Source organism: Rhinatrema bivittatum, chromosome 3 (assembly GCF_901001135.1).
Source record: "Rhinatrema bivittatum chromosome 3, aRhiBiv1.1, whole genome shotgun sequence".
Taxonomy (NCBI): Eukaryota; Metazoa; Chordata; class Amphibia; order Gymnophiona; family Rhinatrematidae; genus Rhinatrema; species Rhinatrema bivittatum.
This window is the reverse complement of record NC_042617.1, coordinates 286,436,196-286,448,907: the sequence shown is the minus strand read 5'-3', so window position 1 is coordinate 286,448,907 and position 12,712 is coordinate 286,436,196. Positions and strand designations below refer to the sequence as shown.

The window sequence follows — 12,712 nt, the reverse complement described above, 5'->3', positions numbered from 1 at the left end:
AGGGACCTGTATTTTTCGAACAGGCCATTCACGCTTGTCTAACACCCTGCCTTTTTGAACGGCGATGTCTCCGGTGCGAGGGTTTTTCGGAGGAGGCCGTCTTCGCCTTGCTTCGGGCCCGGAAACGGTCGACTCCCTGGCGTACGTGCGCATCTGGAACGTGCTTGAGTTTGTTTGTGCGAAGTCGGGTTTTTCGGCGTACTCCGCACCGATCTCGTTAGTCCTTTCTTCTCCAAGGCAGTCTCTCCGAGGGTCTTTCCTTCGCTCTCGGCGCGTACCAGTCAACCCCCTCAGCTCTCTCCTGGGTCGAGTGGCAGTTCGTCCCTGAGCGGCCACCCGTTTGCGATTTGGACTTTCAGGGGCGTCAGGCATCAACATCCACCTTCTCGCCCACTTGTCCATCGTAAAGTTTTCACTCGGTTGTTCGGACCCCTCTGTACAGCTCTGTTCGACCCTCTCCATCGCATCACCCTGCAGGCCCTTACGCTTAAGACTGTCTTCTGGTCTTATCTCCTCTGCTCGTCAGATCCAAGCGCTGTCCTGTCGGGAACCCTTTTTGCGATCTTCTGACTCCAGGGTAGCCCTCGTACGGGCCCTTCCTTTTTGGTGAACCTTCGTCTAACTTCTTTGTCCTTCGGTCGGCGGAACTCCCCGCATTTCTCCTGTGTCTGGTGACGGTCCCCGTTATCTTGATGCCATACGGGTCTCAGTTACCTCGCTTCCAAACGAGTTCTCTTGCTCTATTTCCTGGTCCCCAATGGCCTTCGTGCATCGGTCCATCTTCCTGTTCCCTGGAGTGGGTCCAATCGGGGTAAGCCGGCTTCTGAGTCCACTATAGCGCACTAGTTGCAGGAAGTGATCTCTTCGGTTGTTCTTTGTCATGGCCTGGCGGTTCCCCGAGGGTCTTCTGACTCATTCTTTGCGTTCCTGAGCTCCTTCTTGGGCGAACATTCTTTGTTCTCTCCAAGGGCGATTTATGCAGTTCATACTTGGGCGTCCTTATCTCTTTTTGCTCGACACTATCGCCTGGATGTGTAAGCTCTGCTTCGGTTCTTTTGGGCTACCAGTGCTTCGAGCGGGACTGTCTTGATCCCACCCGTTTTAGGGAAGCTTTGGTACATCCCACAGTCTGGACTGATCCGCGTATGTACAGGGAAAGGAAAATTAGTTCTTACCTGTTAATTTTCGTTCCTGTGGTACTACGGATCAGTCCAGACACCCTTCCCTGTTTGTCTATTTCTGTCCTCTCGAAGCAGTTTTTTCTTGCAGATCTTCAGAGTCTATCTCAATTTTGTACATAAATACTGAGCAAAAACACCGGAAGCCTTGGTTGTTCTCATGCCAAGAATATGCAAGAGTGGGTAGTTACGCCATGTTCCTTACATTTTTCTACAGTTGCTCCATTGAGCTTTATGGTTACTTGCTTGATCCTACTTTGGTTTTCTTGTTTTCTGCTTTGACATACGTTATACTGAAGGGTTAGAGGATAGGCTCTGTCCTGATATAGGGCATCCTTCAAGTTTTAGTCTGTCTTCACCTGCTGGAAAGGAGGCTCAACCCACAGTCTGGACTGATCCGTGGTACTACAGGAACGAAAATTAACAGGTAAGAACTAATTTTCCTTTGAAAATTGACTTCTAACTTTTCAGCCATAGAAACTATAAATAATTCTTCATTTTTTCTTTTTTTTTACAGATTTGGAAATAAAATTGGAAAGGTAAATGGATCTGTCATATTGCTTAAAGTAATTTTTCCGTCCCATGTTCTGCACCAATCATGGGGCCTTCACCTGCTGCTTCTATCACACGAGCTGCGGAGGGATGCATGCGTGGTGTGTGATGTCATCTCTCAGGGACCATCGAGATCACTGAGGATGCGTGAAGTCACCCGTATAACCTCCATCCCAGTTTGTTCATTCTCATTCTTTTCAGCAGGAGGGAACTTGAGCTCTTCTCGGGCTGGAGGTTTGGAGAACTGGCTCTGGGATGATTCACTTTACCATGCCATTAGATCAGAGGGATTTAGGACCGCTTCCATTCTGGGGAAATCACAGATTTTGCCACAGTTCCTGAAAAAGAAAATATCCACTTCAGCATTTCTTTAAAATGCAGTAATTGCTGGCAAACTCTGCCTTTGATTTTGTCACATCTGCAAATTCTTCTCCAGTCCACAGTAGATTTTGTTGCAAATTGCATCATTATTCGGAGTAATCTATGATCCACAGGTTATATGGATATTCCAAAAATAAAGTGGGTTACAAACGTATAATGAAAAGAAATATTCCTTAACCAAATTTTTATGTCTTTATTTTGTTAGCCCCTTCTTCCCTTAACGGTCTCTTTTGACCCACACCTCCTCCCCAGATGGTCTTGCCAGGCAGCACAGGAAGCAACCCTCACTCCAAGGTGCATCCTCAGCAGTGCTGATTGATTGGTCGGGGCCATCTTCCCTTCCTCTCTGGTCCTCAGTACAGCACTGCCCTGCTGGCTGGGTGATCTGAATATGAACCCTTGTGCTGTGGCCTGAGCCATGAGCCAGATTTTATTGGATTTACACATTCTTACTGGTGATTTAAATACCAAGATACCTGGAAAAGATTCCCCTACCCTGGGCTGAGAGACTGAAGGGCTTTGTAGGGAGGATGCTAGACTTTTTATGTACTTATGCCAGTCTTATCCTAACCATCTTCTAAATGATTTTTCCCCTAAGAAAAGAACAAGAAATGGAAGCCCTCACTTTGGAGCTCCAAAATAATTTGGACAATTGGGTGAGTGCCCTGTCAAAAATCTTGATCTTTTAAAATATGTAGAGTTCTTCTGGCTTAATTTTAAAGGCTTGATATTCAAAAGCCCCAGGGAGATACATGAAGCCATGTTAGCCCTCAAACATGAGTTATATTGCATATATCACGTGATATTGCTGAGGTAGAGCACTAATGCTGCGATATTGCATGATATACGTGATATTTTGCATCTGTCTCGGCTGTGTGGCTGAGGTCCGATCCCTGGACCTTGCCCAGTCACAAAGCTGGATCAAGGTCATGTTAGTGCCATTATGGAAAATGGCACCGACTGGGTGGGGTGCTAGGGGACATCCCGGCCCAGACGAGGGATTCACTACCTAATTTGAAGGTTTGGGGAGTGCAGGAGGAGGGTAGGGGTGGGGGATGGTGCTGCAAGGTGGGGTCGAGTAGTCGGGTAATGGTCAGGGCCATCATTTATTTTATTTGGCTTTCGGTGGCTGGGTATAGGGAGGGAGGACCAGGAACCTGTTTGACTTAGAGAGATGGGGGTGGGTATGGGAAGGGGGTCGGGACCCTATATTTTATGGTTGACTTGGGGATGGGGGTGGAGATTCCTGTATTTATTTATTTATCTATTTATTTATTTTAAACTTTTTTTATACCAACATTCATGTGCAAAAGAACATATCAGATCGGTTTACAGCAAAACGAGAAACAGCATTAAACGAATGCATTCTATCGAACAAGGGATAATAGAACTGGTATCAAAGGGTACAAATAACATAATTTAAGGGTACAATAAACATAATTTAAGGGTACAAATAACAAAAAATTAAAGCTAAACTTAGGTAGGACACCATGTCAGGATCAGGAGACCAGAACGCGAAAACTGAGATTTGGTCTGGATATAGATGTGTCTATAAGGATGTGATTTGGTCTGGATACAGATGTGTCTATAAGGATGTGATTTGGTCTGGATGCAGATGTGTCTATAAGGATGTGATTTGGTCTGGATACAGATGTGTCTATAAGGATGTGATTTGGTCTGGATACAGATGTGTCTATAAGGATGTGATTTGGTCTGGATGCAGATGTGTCTATAAGGATGTGATTTGGTCTGGATACAGATGTGTCTATAAGGATGTGATTTGGTCTGGATGCAGATGTGTCTATAAGGATGTGATTTGGTCTGGATGCAGATGTGTCTATAAGGATGTGATTTGGTCTGGATACAGATGTGTCTATAAGGATGTGATTTGGTCTGGATACAGATGTGTCTATAAGGAAGTGATTTGGTCTGGATATAGATGTGTCTGTAAGGATGTGATTTGGTCTGGATATAGATGTGTCTATAAGGATGTGATTTGGTCTGGATACAGATGTGTCTATAAGGATGTGATTTGGTCTGGATACAGATGTGTCTATAAGGATATGATTTGGTCTGGATACAGATGTGTCTATAAGGATGTGATTTGGTCTGGATACAGATGTGTCTATAAGGAAGGATGGGTCGATTGAAGATTAAGTAAAGGCTTGACTGAAGAGCCAAGTTTTGAGTCTGTATCATTTGAGTCTGTATCATTGCCACACGGCAGTATTTTTACTTTTTTGACCATTTAGGGGGTTTGGGCCCCCTCTTGTGGAAGACCTAGCTTGAGACGGGGGTCAGCACTGACTCCCACTCAACCTCCCAGTTTATCCACCATTTTTCTGGGGCGGGGGGGGGGGGGGCAGTGGCTGTTTAAGGTGATTGTGGTCCCATGAGGTTGAGGCCACCATTGTGTTAAAGGGACGCTCACCACATTCTTTTGTCCGGTGGTATTTGGACGTGAGACAAAAGAACGTGCCATACAGCCATAATGTTTTTTCGGAGAAGGGGCCCCCACTATCACGGTGACCCCCCTCCTTGATAAAACATTGTGACTTAGTGGCTCTAGGCCTATGTTACATAAATAAGACTGATCTAGCTAACATACATGGGATATTCAACGGCATGGCTATGACACCGAATATACCCAAATAAGTTTAAACTTAACTTGATAAGTTTTATCCGGCTAATTTTAGACCTACTGTTCAGCTGCAGCCACTTGGCAAAATAAATCCTTACTTATCCAGCTAAGTAGTGCTGAATATCACCTGTCAGGTCTTTGACCCTTATAGAGTCAAATTTTCCTTCTTTCTTGGTTAATTGTAAACCGGTGTGATGTTTTCTACGGACATCGGTATAATAAAGTTCATAAATAAACAAATAAAAATAAAGATGAGTGATGCTATTTTTTCATTTCTTTTTCTAGCAGGATAGCATGGCATTTTTTGATCGGAAATGTAAGTATTTACATTTTTTTCCACCTTTTATTGTAATCTAAAAATGCCTCATGCGAATTCAACAAAATTACACAACAGCACATAAAACAAAGTTAAACCAAAATAAAACAAAAGAGTATTCCTAAAAGCACAGACACACGAGAATGAGGGCAGTAGCATCACTAGACAGAAGTGCATAGGGACAAGAGGGAGATGAAGTAGGAATAGGGGGCAAGCCAAAGTGACATGACATATCTATACATCAGGCCCACTCCCTGCAGCACGACCACCCCTCAATTCCTGCATGCAGCGGCGGTGTGCACATTTCTGTACCATGGCCATGTATGCAACTAGGGCCATAGCAAGGTATTTGGGAACCCAAGACAAACTCTCAGTTTGGTGATCCCCCTTTATCATCTCTGTGAGTTGTAAAAGAAATCTAAATGCCTCGCAGAGGCCTCAGGCAGGAGAGAGAGGGACAGGAAGGTGACCTCAGTCCTGTCCTCTTAACATCTGCATCAGTGATCTCCACACACTAATGGAGAGATTCTCTGCCCTAGGACTGAATCTAAATTACTCAGAGATAGTAACACAACAGAGGAGAACGGATAAAGACCAATTGGCCCATTGAGACTGCCCAGTTCTTCCTGACACACTGCTAAGTGTATATCCCAGCTGCTGTTGAAGCTTGACTGCTTGTAAGGTATCGCTCCTTAAACAATCTGGTAATTCCAGGGAAAGTCTTCAATTGCCAGCAGGGTGGGAAATTTAATTGAGCTCTTGAAGCCTGTTAAATTTACAGCACATTTACAAAGGGAAAAAATGGAATCAGTCTGTGATGTTTGCCTTTGAAGATCAGTATCTGCAATATCGTGCACTGATAGAATCCATATACTCTGGACCTGCTATTTCTATGGGCAGACAAGTGGGGACAAAATAGCATGGAAGCAATGGAAATCACCTGTATGTCTGCTGTGTTACACCCATTAGCTACCTGCGCCCAGGAAAGACTCTTTCTTTTTTTCATAATTAACTGTTTATTGAGAAAAACAAGTAGCAACACTATCACTTTTACAACCTTCACACATAAGCTCTGAAATACAGTAATATGTGAGCATAATGCAAACAATAAAGATCTTTACAGCCAACAAGCAAAAAAGGAATGGCTGTGTTCTTTAAACCCAGAACCCTTCAAACCCCCCCCCCCCCCCCCCCCCCGGTCATACTCAGTGTAAAGACATCAGGTAAGACAGTGTCCAGATGAAGAATGATTACAGATAAGGCACCGAGAGAAGAATACTAGCGAACAGTACAGGAAACCATGGGCAAAAGCTTAGATAACTAGCAACTTGGAGTTGAAAGCCTGTATATCCTCTCATTTCCCAACACTCATCGTGAACTTGAGCTTCCACTGTAAGTAGGGATACCGTATCCTCTCAAAACTAGTTAGCCTGTCATTTCTTATATTTGTTAATTTCCCCATGTAACAAACTCTGTCAATTCTGGAACATACATCTAGTAAGGAAGAAACTGAGGACTTTTGCCACCAGAACGCAATCTCACATCTGGTAGTAGTGAAAACCTGCTGTACCCAACATTGGAAAGACTTATCTCCCACACCTCTTGCTATGCACAGTAAGCAGATTTTGGGATCTCTGGGGACTGTGAAACCAATCAATGTGTAAATAAAGTGGAGCACGGCCTCCCATAACTTAATTACTTCCGGACAGGACCACCACAAATGAAAAAACATACCCTGGGCTCCCCAGCCCTTCCAACACCTATCATTACATCCATGAGACATCTGACTCAACTGAGCTGGAGTCAAATACCAACAATATAATACCTTGTACCCATTCTCCTTTATTAGGGAGGAGACCGAGCCCCTGCTAATAGCTAGGAAACATTGATCCCACTCCTCATCTCCAAGGGCACCCTCCAGGTCTCTCTCCCATGCAAGCTGGAACGCCATTTTCCCCTGGGATTCCTGATTGATTAGGGCATAGATCTTAGATATGGGCTTGGTAGGCTTCTCAGCTCGAACACAATAATGTTTAAAAAGAGATCGGCTCATTATAAGCTCCTGACCGACCCTCGCTGAGGTAAAGAAATGAATAAGCTGGTTATAGGCAAATCCGTCTACTGTAGAAACTGGGTAACATTGTTGTAATGTATTGAATAGGAGGCAATTTGGCCCATCCCATATCTGCTCCCATTAAACAAACCCTTCTCCACCGCTCTATCTCCGCAGGTTCCGTCAAAAGTTAGGTGAAACAACTGTTTATCACCCACTAGTTTCAATCTCCATCTTCCCCATAATTTTAAAATCAAACTGGAAAAGGGGGAAAGCCCAATAAGACACATCTTACCCCGTTGCCAGGCCCTAATATGCAAAGGTGGATCACCCTCTCCCCATTGAGCTAACCGGACCAAGGCTTTAGCTCTCCGCTTGTATGCAAGTGAATTAAAGCACTCAATTGAGATGCAGCAAAATGTCAGGCCAAATTTGGGACCTGGAGTCCCCGTCTAAGTTTATTGTGAAAGAGAACAGCCTTAGAAACCCTAGCTGGTCGACGTTTCCAAATAAATCTAAGAAGCTTACTCTGCCATAGCATTAGAATGGAGTCAGGATCGGGGGTGATCTTTAGCAGGTGACCAAGATGGACATGTGAGATTGGAGTTCTTCCCCACTGAACTTTAAAAACTATAATCTAGCCCCTAAACACTAGTTTTGGCTGTCCCAATACATGACTAAGGCAGCAAAAGACTCCACCATGATGACTAAGCAGAAAACTGCTGATCTGAAGCAGTTTTCTTTCAGCAACCACGTGACAGAAATCCTGGAACATGAGAGCGGGCAGGCCATTCAGGCCCAGGACAACGTGATTGAAGCAGGAGTAAAAGATGGCGCCGGCGGCTTCATTGCAATTACCCTACTGACAATCTCTTCTAGCCCGATAACGAGAGAAGAGATACGAGAGTGGATCATAGAGCTGCGCTCCGACATGAAGCAATACAAGACTGAACTACTGGTATCCATATCTGAGGTATGGGAAGACCTCGCGATGCTAGGTCACCGGGTCAATGAAGTGAGAACACAAGTAGAGGGCCATGATGAAGCATTAAATACTTTAGCTGCTCAGCATAAAATCCTTACCGGAGAGATTTTGTCTCTGTCAGATAAATTAGAGGACCTGGAATACCGCATGAGGCGGTGTAATCTCCGAATAATAGGAGTACCCGACTATCCTGACGTGGCCACAAAACTCTGCCAGTTTATTATAGCAGGAGGCAATGCTACTGTGAGGGAAAATGAATCTGCACCGCAGGATATCACCATAGACTGCGCACATTTTGCTTTGGGTCCCAGATCCAGGACACGACCGCAGGACATTATCCTCTGCCTGAATAGTTTCACTCAGAAGACTCAAATTCTAGAAGTAGTCTGGAAACAGGTTAATTGGACCTGGGAAGGCCACATTATAAATATTTACCAGGATTTGGCACCATCAACACTGAGGAAAAGATTTGAGTTTAGAGAGGCGACTTCTCTCCTCAGAGCAGAGGGAATTCAATATCGCTGTACTTTTCCATTCGACCTTCAATTTACATTTCAGGGAACTTCACCCTGGATAAAGACTCTTGAAGTGGCGGCAAATGTTTTCAATGCTTTGGGTATTAAGATAAACTTTTGTGATGTAGCACAGCCCGGCCGCAGGCAGGAGCTGACAAGCTACCATAAGAGCAACAAGAATACCAGAGCCAGACAGCAGGGGGCGCAGGGGAAGAGGAGAAGGACTATGAATCCCAGCTTCCCTGAAACACCACCAGACAGGGGAGGAAAGCCTGAAGGCGAACAGGTGGCAGGCATAGAGGTTAATGAGGCAGACACTGTTGAGTCCATGGAGGTGGAGGAAGAGGGCGTGCCCCCTTGGTGGAACTGGCCACAAAAACCCAGCTCTTCGGAGTCAAAGGAGGAAGAGATGGAGGTAGGTTCAGGGGGAGAGGAGTCCTCCAGTTCGTATATGGATACCGAGTAAGCGGTGTGGGGTAAAGTATACTCCTTAGCCTAAAGGGGAAGCCCAGGAGGAGGGCTCTAAAGGGGCCTGTTGTGTTAGGTCTTGTAATAGCGCTAAGCATAAGAAGTAAAAGGTTACTCTGTAATAGCACTGCTTGTAAGAGAACTAGAGGGCTGGAGGGGGATGGGACAACCCTCAAGTAATGTTTCCAGGTGGTACGTTATAAACTGCTTTGAAGGAACTAGCGCTCTCTCTCTGTGTTGTCTTTGGGGATTGGGGGGTTGCTTACCCCCAACCCTGCTTGAAGGGAACTTAGGAGCCCAGCCAAACCAGGGCCAGCGGAGGCACGGACCCAGGGAGTTACGTGAGCCTGTCGAACTCCAGGGACCTTGGCCGCTGGTGGCGGCACAGGACGGAAGATGGAAGGGCGGCGCCCGAGGCCTCACGGACGGTGAGCCATCACACTTTACTATACTCAAAATGGCGCCTCACCAACAGAAATTAGACTCTTTGCCACGCTAGCATAGAGCAGGTAAAGATGTTGTTAGGATTCATGGGTTTGTGAGCCCTTAGCCCGAGGTGAGTGTTGTTATAGTCTGAGAGGAGGAGCCCCACAGATCCTCCCCATCAGGAGGCATGATCAGCAATAGTAGAATACACAACTGTAGTATAGCGTGGTAACAGATGACGTAGGGGCTGCCCCGAGGAGCGGGGAAGCGCAGAGTCAGTTCTTGCCGCAGTGATATAGGCTACCCGGAGTTCGGAGAGCAGGAGCAAAGGCACGAGTAGAGGTGTAGACGCTGCCCTGAGAAGCAGGAAATGCAAAGCAAGTTGCTGGCGTCGAGACAAAGACACTGCCCCGGGGAGAGGGGAAGTACAGAACCAGTTACTGGTGGAGGGACGTAGGCACAACCCTGAGGAGTGAGGAAATGCAAAGCAAGAGACTCTGAAAGTAGCTCCAGGACAGCTCCGAGGAGCGGGGAGGCCAACAGGCAGGACCTCTGGAGAGGCGCAGGGACTACCCCGAGGAGTGGGGAGGTCCAGAGACAAGTCTCCCGAGAAGCGTACACAGGCCCCTGTGGAGCGGGTACCCGAGCCAGAATCCAGGAACCGAGGGAGAGATCCGAGCAGGTACAGAAGTCTGGGCAGACAGGAACAAGCACCAGTAGTGAAGGAACTCCTTGCCAAGTCGATTAGTGCAAGCCCAAGGTGGTGCTTATGAATCCTGGCTGGTGATGTCATCAATAGGAGATGCCCCTGAGGTTCCCGCTATAGCGTCCTTAAAGGTAGGCTTGGTGGTGCACGCGCCTTGAAAGACCCGGAAGAGACATGGAGGTCGGCAGCATCCCAACCACCATGAGAAGTCCTGGAAGATAGGCGGCATGTGTCGGGAGTAGCTAGTCACAGCCGCGATTTTACCCGGAGAGGAGAGCAGGGCCACACATGATGTGAGTTGGGTTGGCCTTGGCCGCGGCCGCCTGCGGCCAACGTTCATAACACATGGCCACCATCTATGTCGCCATTCTGAGAATTAGGGAGCTACCATGTCAGATCAAGGATGAAGAACTTTGCTACAGACTTTGATATGGTAAATTGATGGCAGTCTGGAGCGCTGTTTTATAGAAGCCTCGAGTCACTGCAACTTTCAACTTAACCAATAATTTCAACCCTGGCTGTTAAGTTTGGGAAACTGAATGTTATCATTATGTAACACATAATTTTGGTATGTTTGGTATTCCGTGAGGGGAGGTATGATGGGGGTATTCCTTCTTGGTACGCTGGCAACACCCCCCGGGCTAGAAGGGATCGCTTTGGTGGTTGGGTGGTTCAAAATAGGGGGATGGAGTGAGTCAAGAGGGGTAATGGTTTGTAAGTAGATGGGGGATTTATTAATATCTATGCTTTATGAAAGACCAAGAAATATTCAAGGATCTACTAGAAGGGGGGTAGATAGAGCTGAAGTGTTTACTATTCTGTACATTCTTTTCATATAAATGGCAGAATGAATATTTCCATAAACGTTAAAGGAAACCACTATCGCAAATGCCACTTGTTAGCTCGAGAATTAACAACCTACAGGATAGCGATAGCAATGATCCAGAAAATGCACTTGCGCAAGCACCACGAGCACTTATTATCCTTACACAATTACCCTCATATGTTTTTGGCAGCAAGCACCAAAGAAACAAAGAAATCAAGATACCCACTCCTGCATACAAGCTCTGTAGTTCATGAGGTACTCTTTCAGATTGCTGACACCCAAGGCCTTTATCTGCTATTAGTATTAAGCCTAGGGAGGAATATTTTCACTCTGGTCTCCATTTATGCTCCCAATTCCATTCAAGGGATGTTATTTGAGAAACTGGCTACCCTTTTGGAAACACCATGCAGAAGGATCGGTGATTACTGGTGGCGATTTTAACCTATCCAGGAATGTAATACTGGATAATTCATCCTCCAGTGCGAGTGGCTCAAAAAATGCACGGATATCTCTGATGGATCTTCTAAATATTTGGAGCTTAGTAGATATTTGGCGACAGAGGAATCACACATCCCGTTGCTATACCTTGTATTCAACCCCTCATAAATCTTACTCTTGCCTTGATTTCTTTTTAATTCACAGGAACATTCAAAATAGAGTAATGGAAGTGAATATGGGCAATGCAACTTGGTTGGATCATGCACCAGTATGGTTCAATCTACAAATTCTAGATGCAACCCCTGGCCAGCTTCTGGATCTGAATGAGGCTCTCCTAAAAGATACAACATTTGTTAAGCAAATTGCAGATGCTCTCCTTGACTATTTTCAGCGTCACATAAATACAGACTCCTCTTTCAGTACAGTATGGGAATGCTCAAAGGCTGTGGGCAGAGGCTTGATTATCTCCCAGGCGTCCTATTGTAAAAAAGGAAAAAGAAAATTGCAGGCAAGGTCTCCTACTAACCATCTCGAAGCATATGATCTCTCAGTTGCCAAATGATCTTAAACATCTTACTGCTGCTAGGTCAAAATTACAGACCCTGGATAATGAGGCTATTGCTTATTCGCTAGAGATATCTAAGCAAATCTATTTCGAAGGGGGGAATAAGGCAGGACATTACCTGGCAAGGCGATTGAAAACAATTATGGCCCAGTCCTCCATAGGCGAAATTAAGAGCTCAAAAGGTGAAATGTTTACCACCTCGGAGGGTATTCTATGCCTCACTATACAGTACTGATGAGAGCATACAGGATGGGGACATAGATTTATATCTAGACACCATCACATTACCCACACTCTCAGATGAACAACAAAGTCTATTAGATAGCCCTATCAAGGAATCTGAAGTTCTACAAGCCATTCAGTCACTTAAATCAGGGAAATCCCCGGGTTTGGATGGAATATCCAGTAGCTACTATAAAATCCTCTCTCATATACTTGTAACCCCACTACAAATATGTTTAACTTTCTTAGAGAGGAGAGTTCACTAGCGAAGCACTCTAACATGGCGGGGATTACGGTCATCGTGAAACCAGGCCGAGACCCGGCTGTATGTGGCTCTTATTGCCATATATCTCTGATTAATCTGGATCTAAAGCTGTTAGCAAGGGTATTGACAGCTAAGAAAATAGAGTCGGTCCCACTGGCCCAAAAGAGAAGAATTT

The 12,712-nt window shown here is 45.6% G+C and overlaps 1 protein-coding gene across 1 annotated transcript in view; it reads left to right on the top strand.

Annotated features, from left to right (window-relative positions):
• Positions 1-12,712, top strand: part of LOC115087546 (4-O-methyl-glucuronoyl methylesterase 1-like) — a 114,858-nt gene that overhangs the window by 59,157 nt on the left and 42,989 nt on the right. Inside the window, exons 5-7 of the mRNA XM_029594899.1 lie at positions 1,696-1,717; positions 2,710-2,767; positions 5,038-5,068. Of these exons, the coding sequence (XP_029450759.1) occupies positions 1,696-1,717; positions 2,710-2,767; positions 5,038-5,068 (111 nt within the window). The remainder of the gene's footprint in view (positions 1-1,695; positions 1,718-2,709; positions 2,768-5,037; positions 5,069-12,712) is intronic.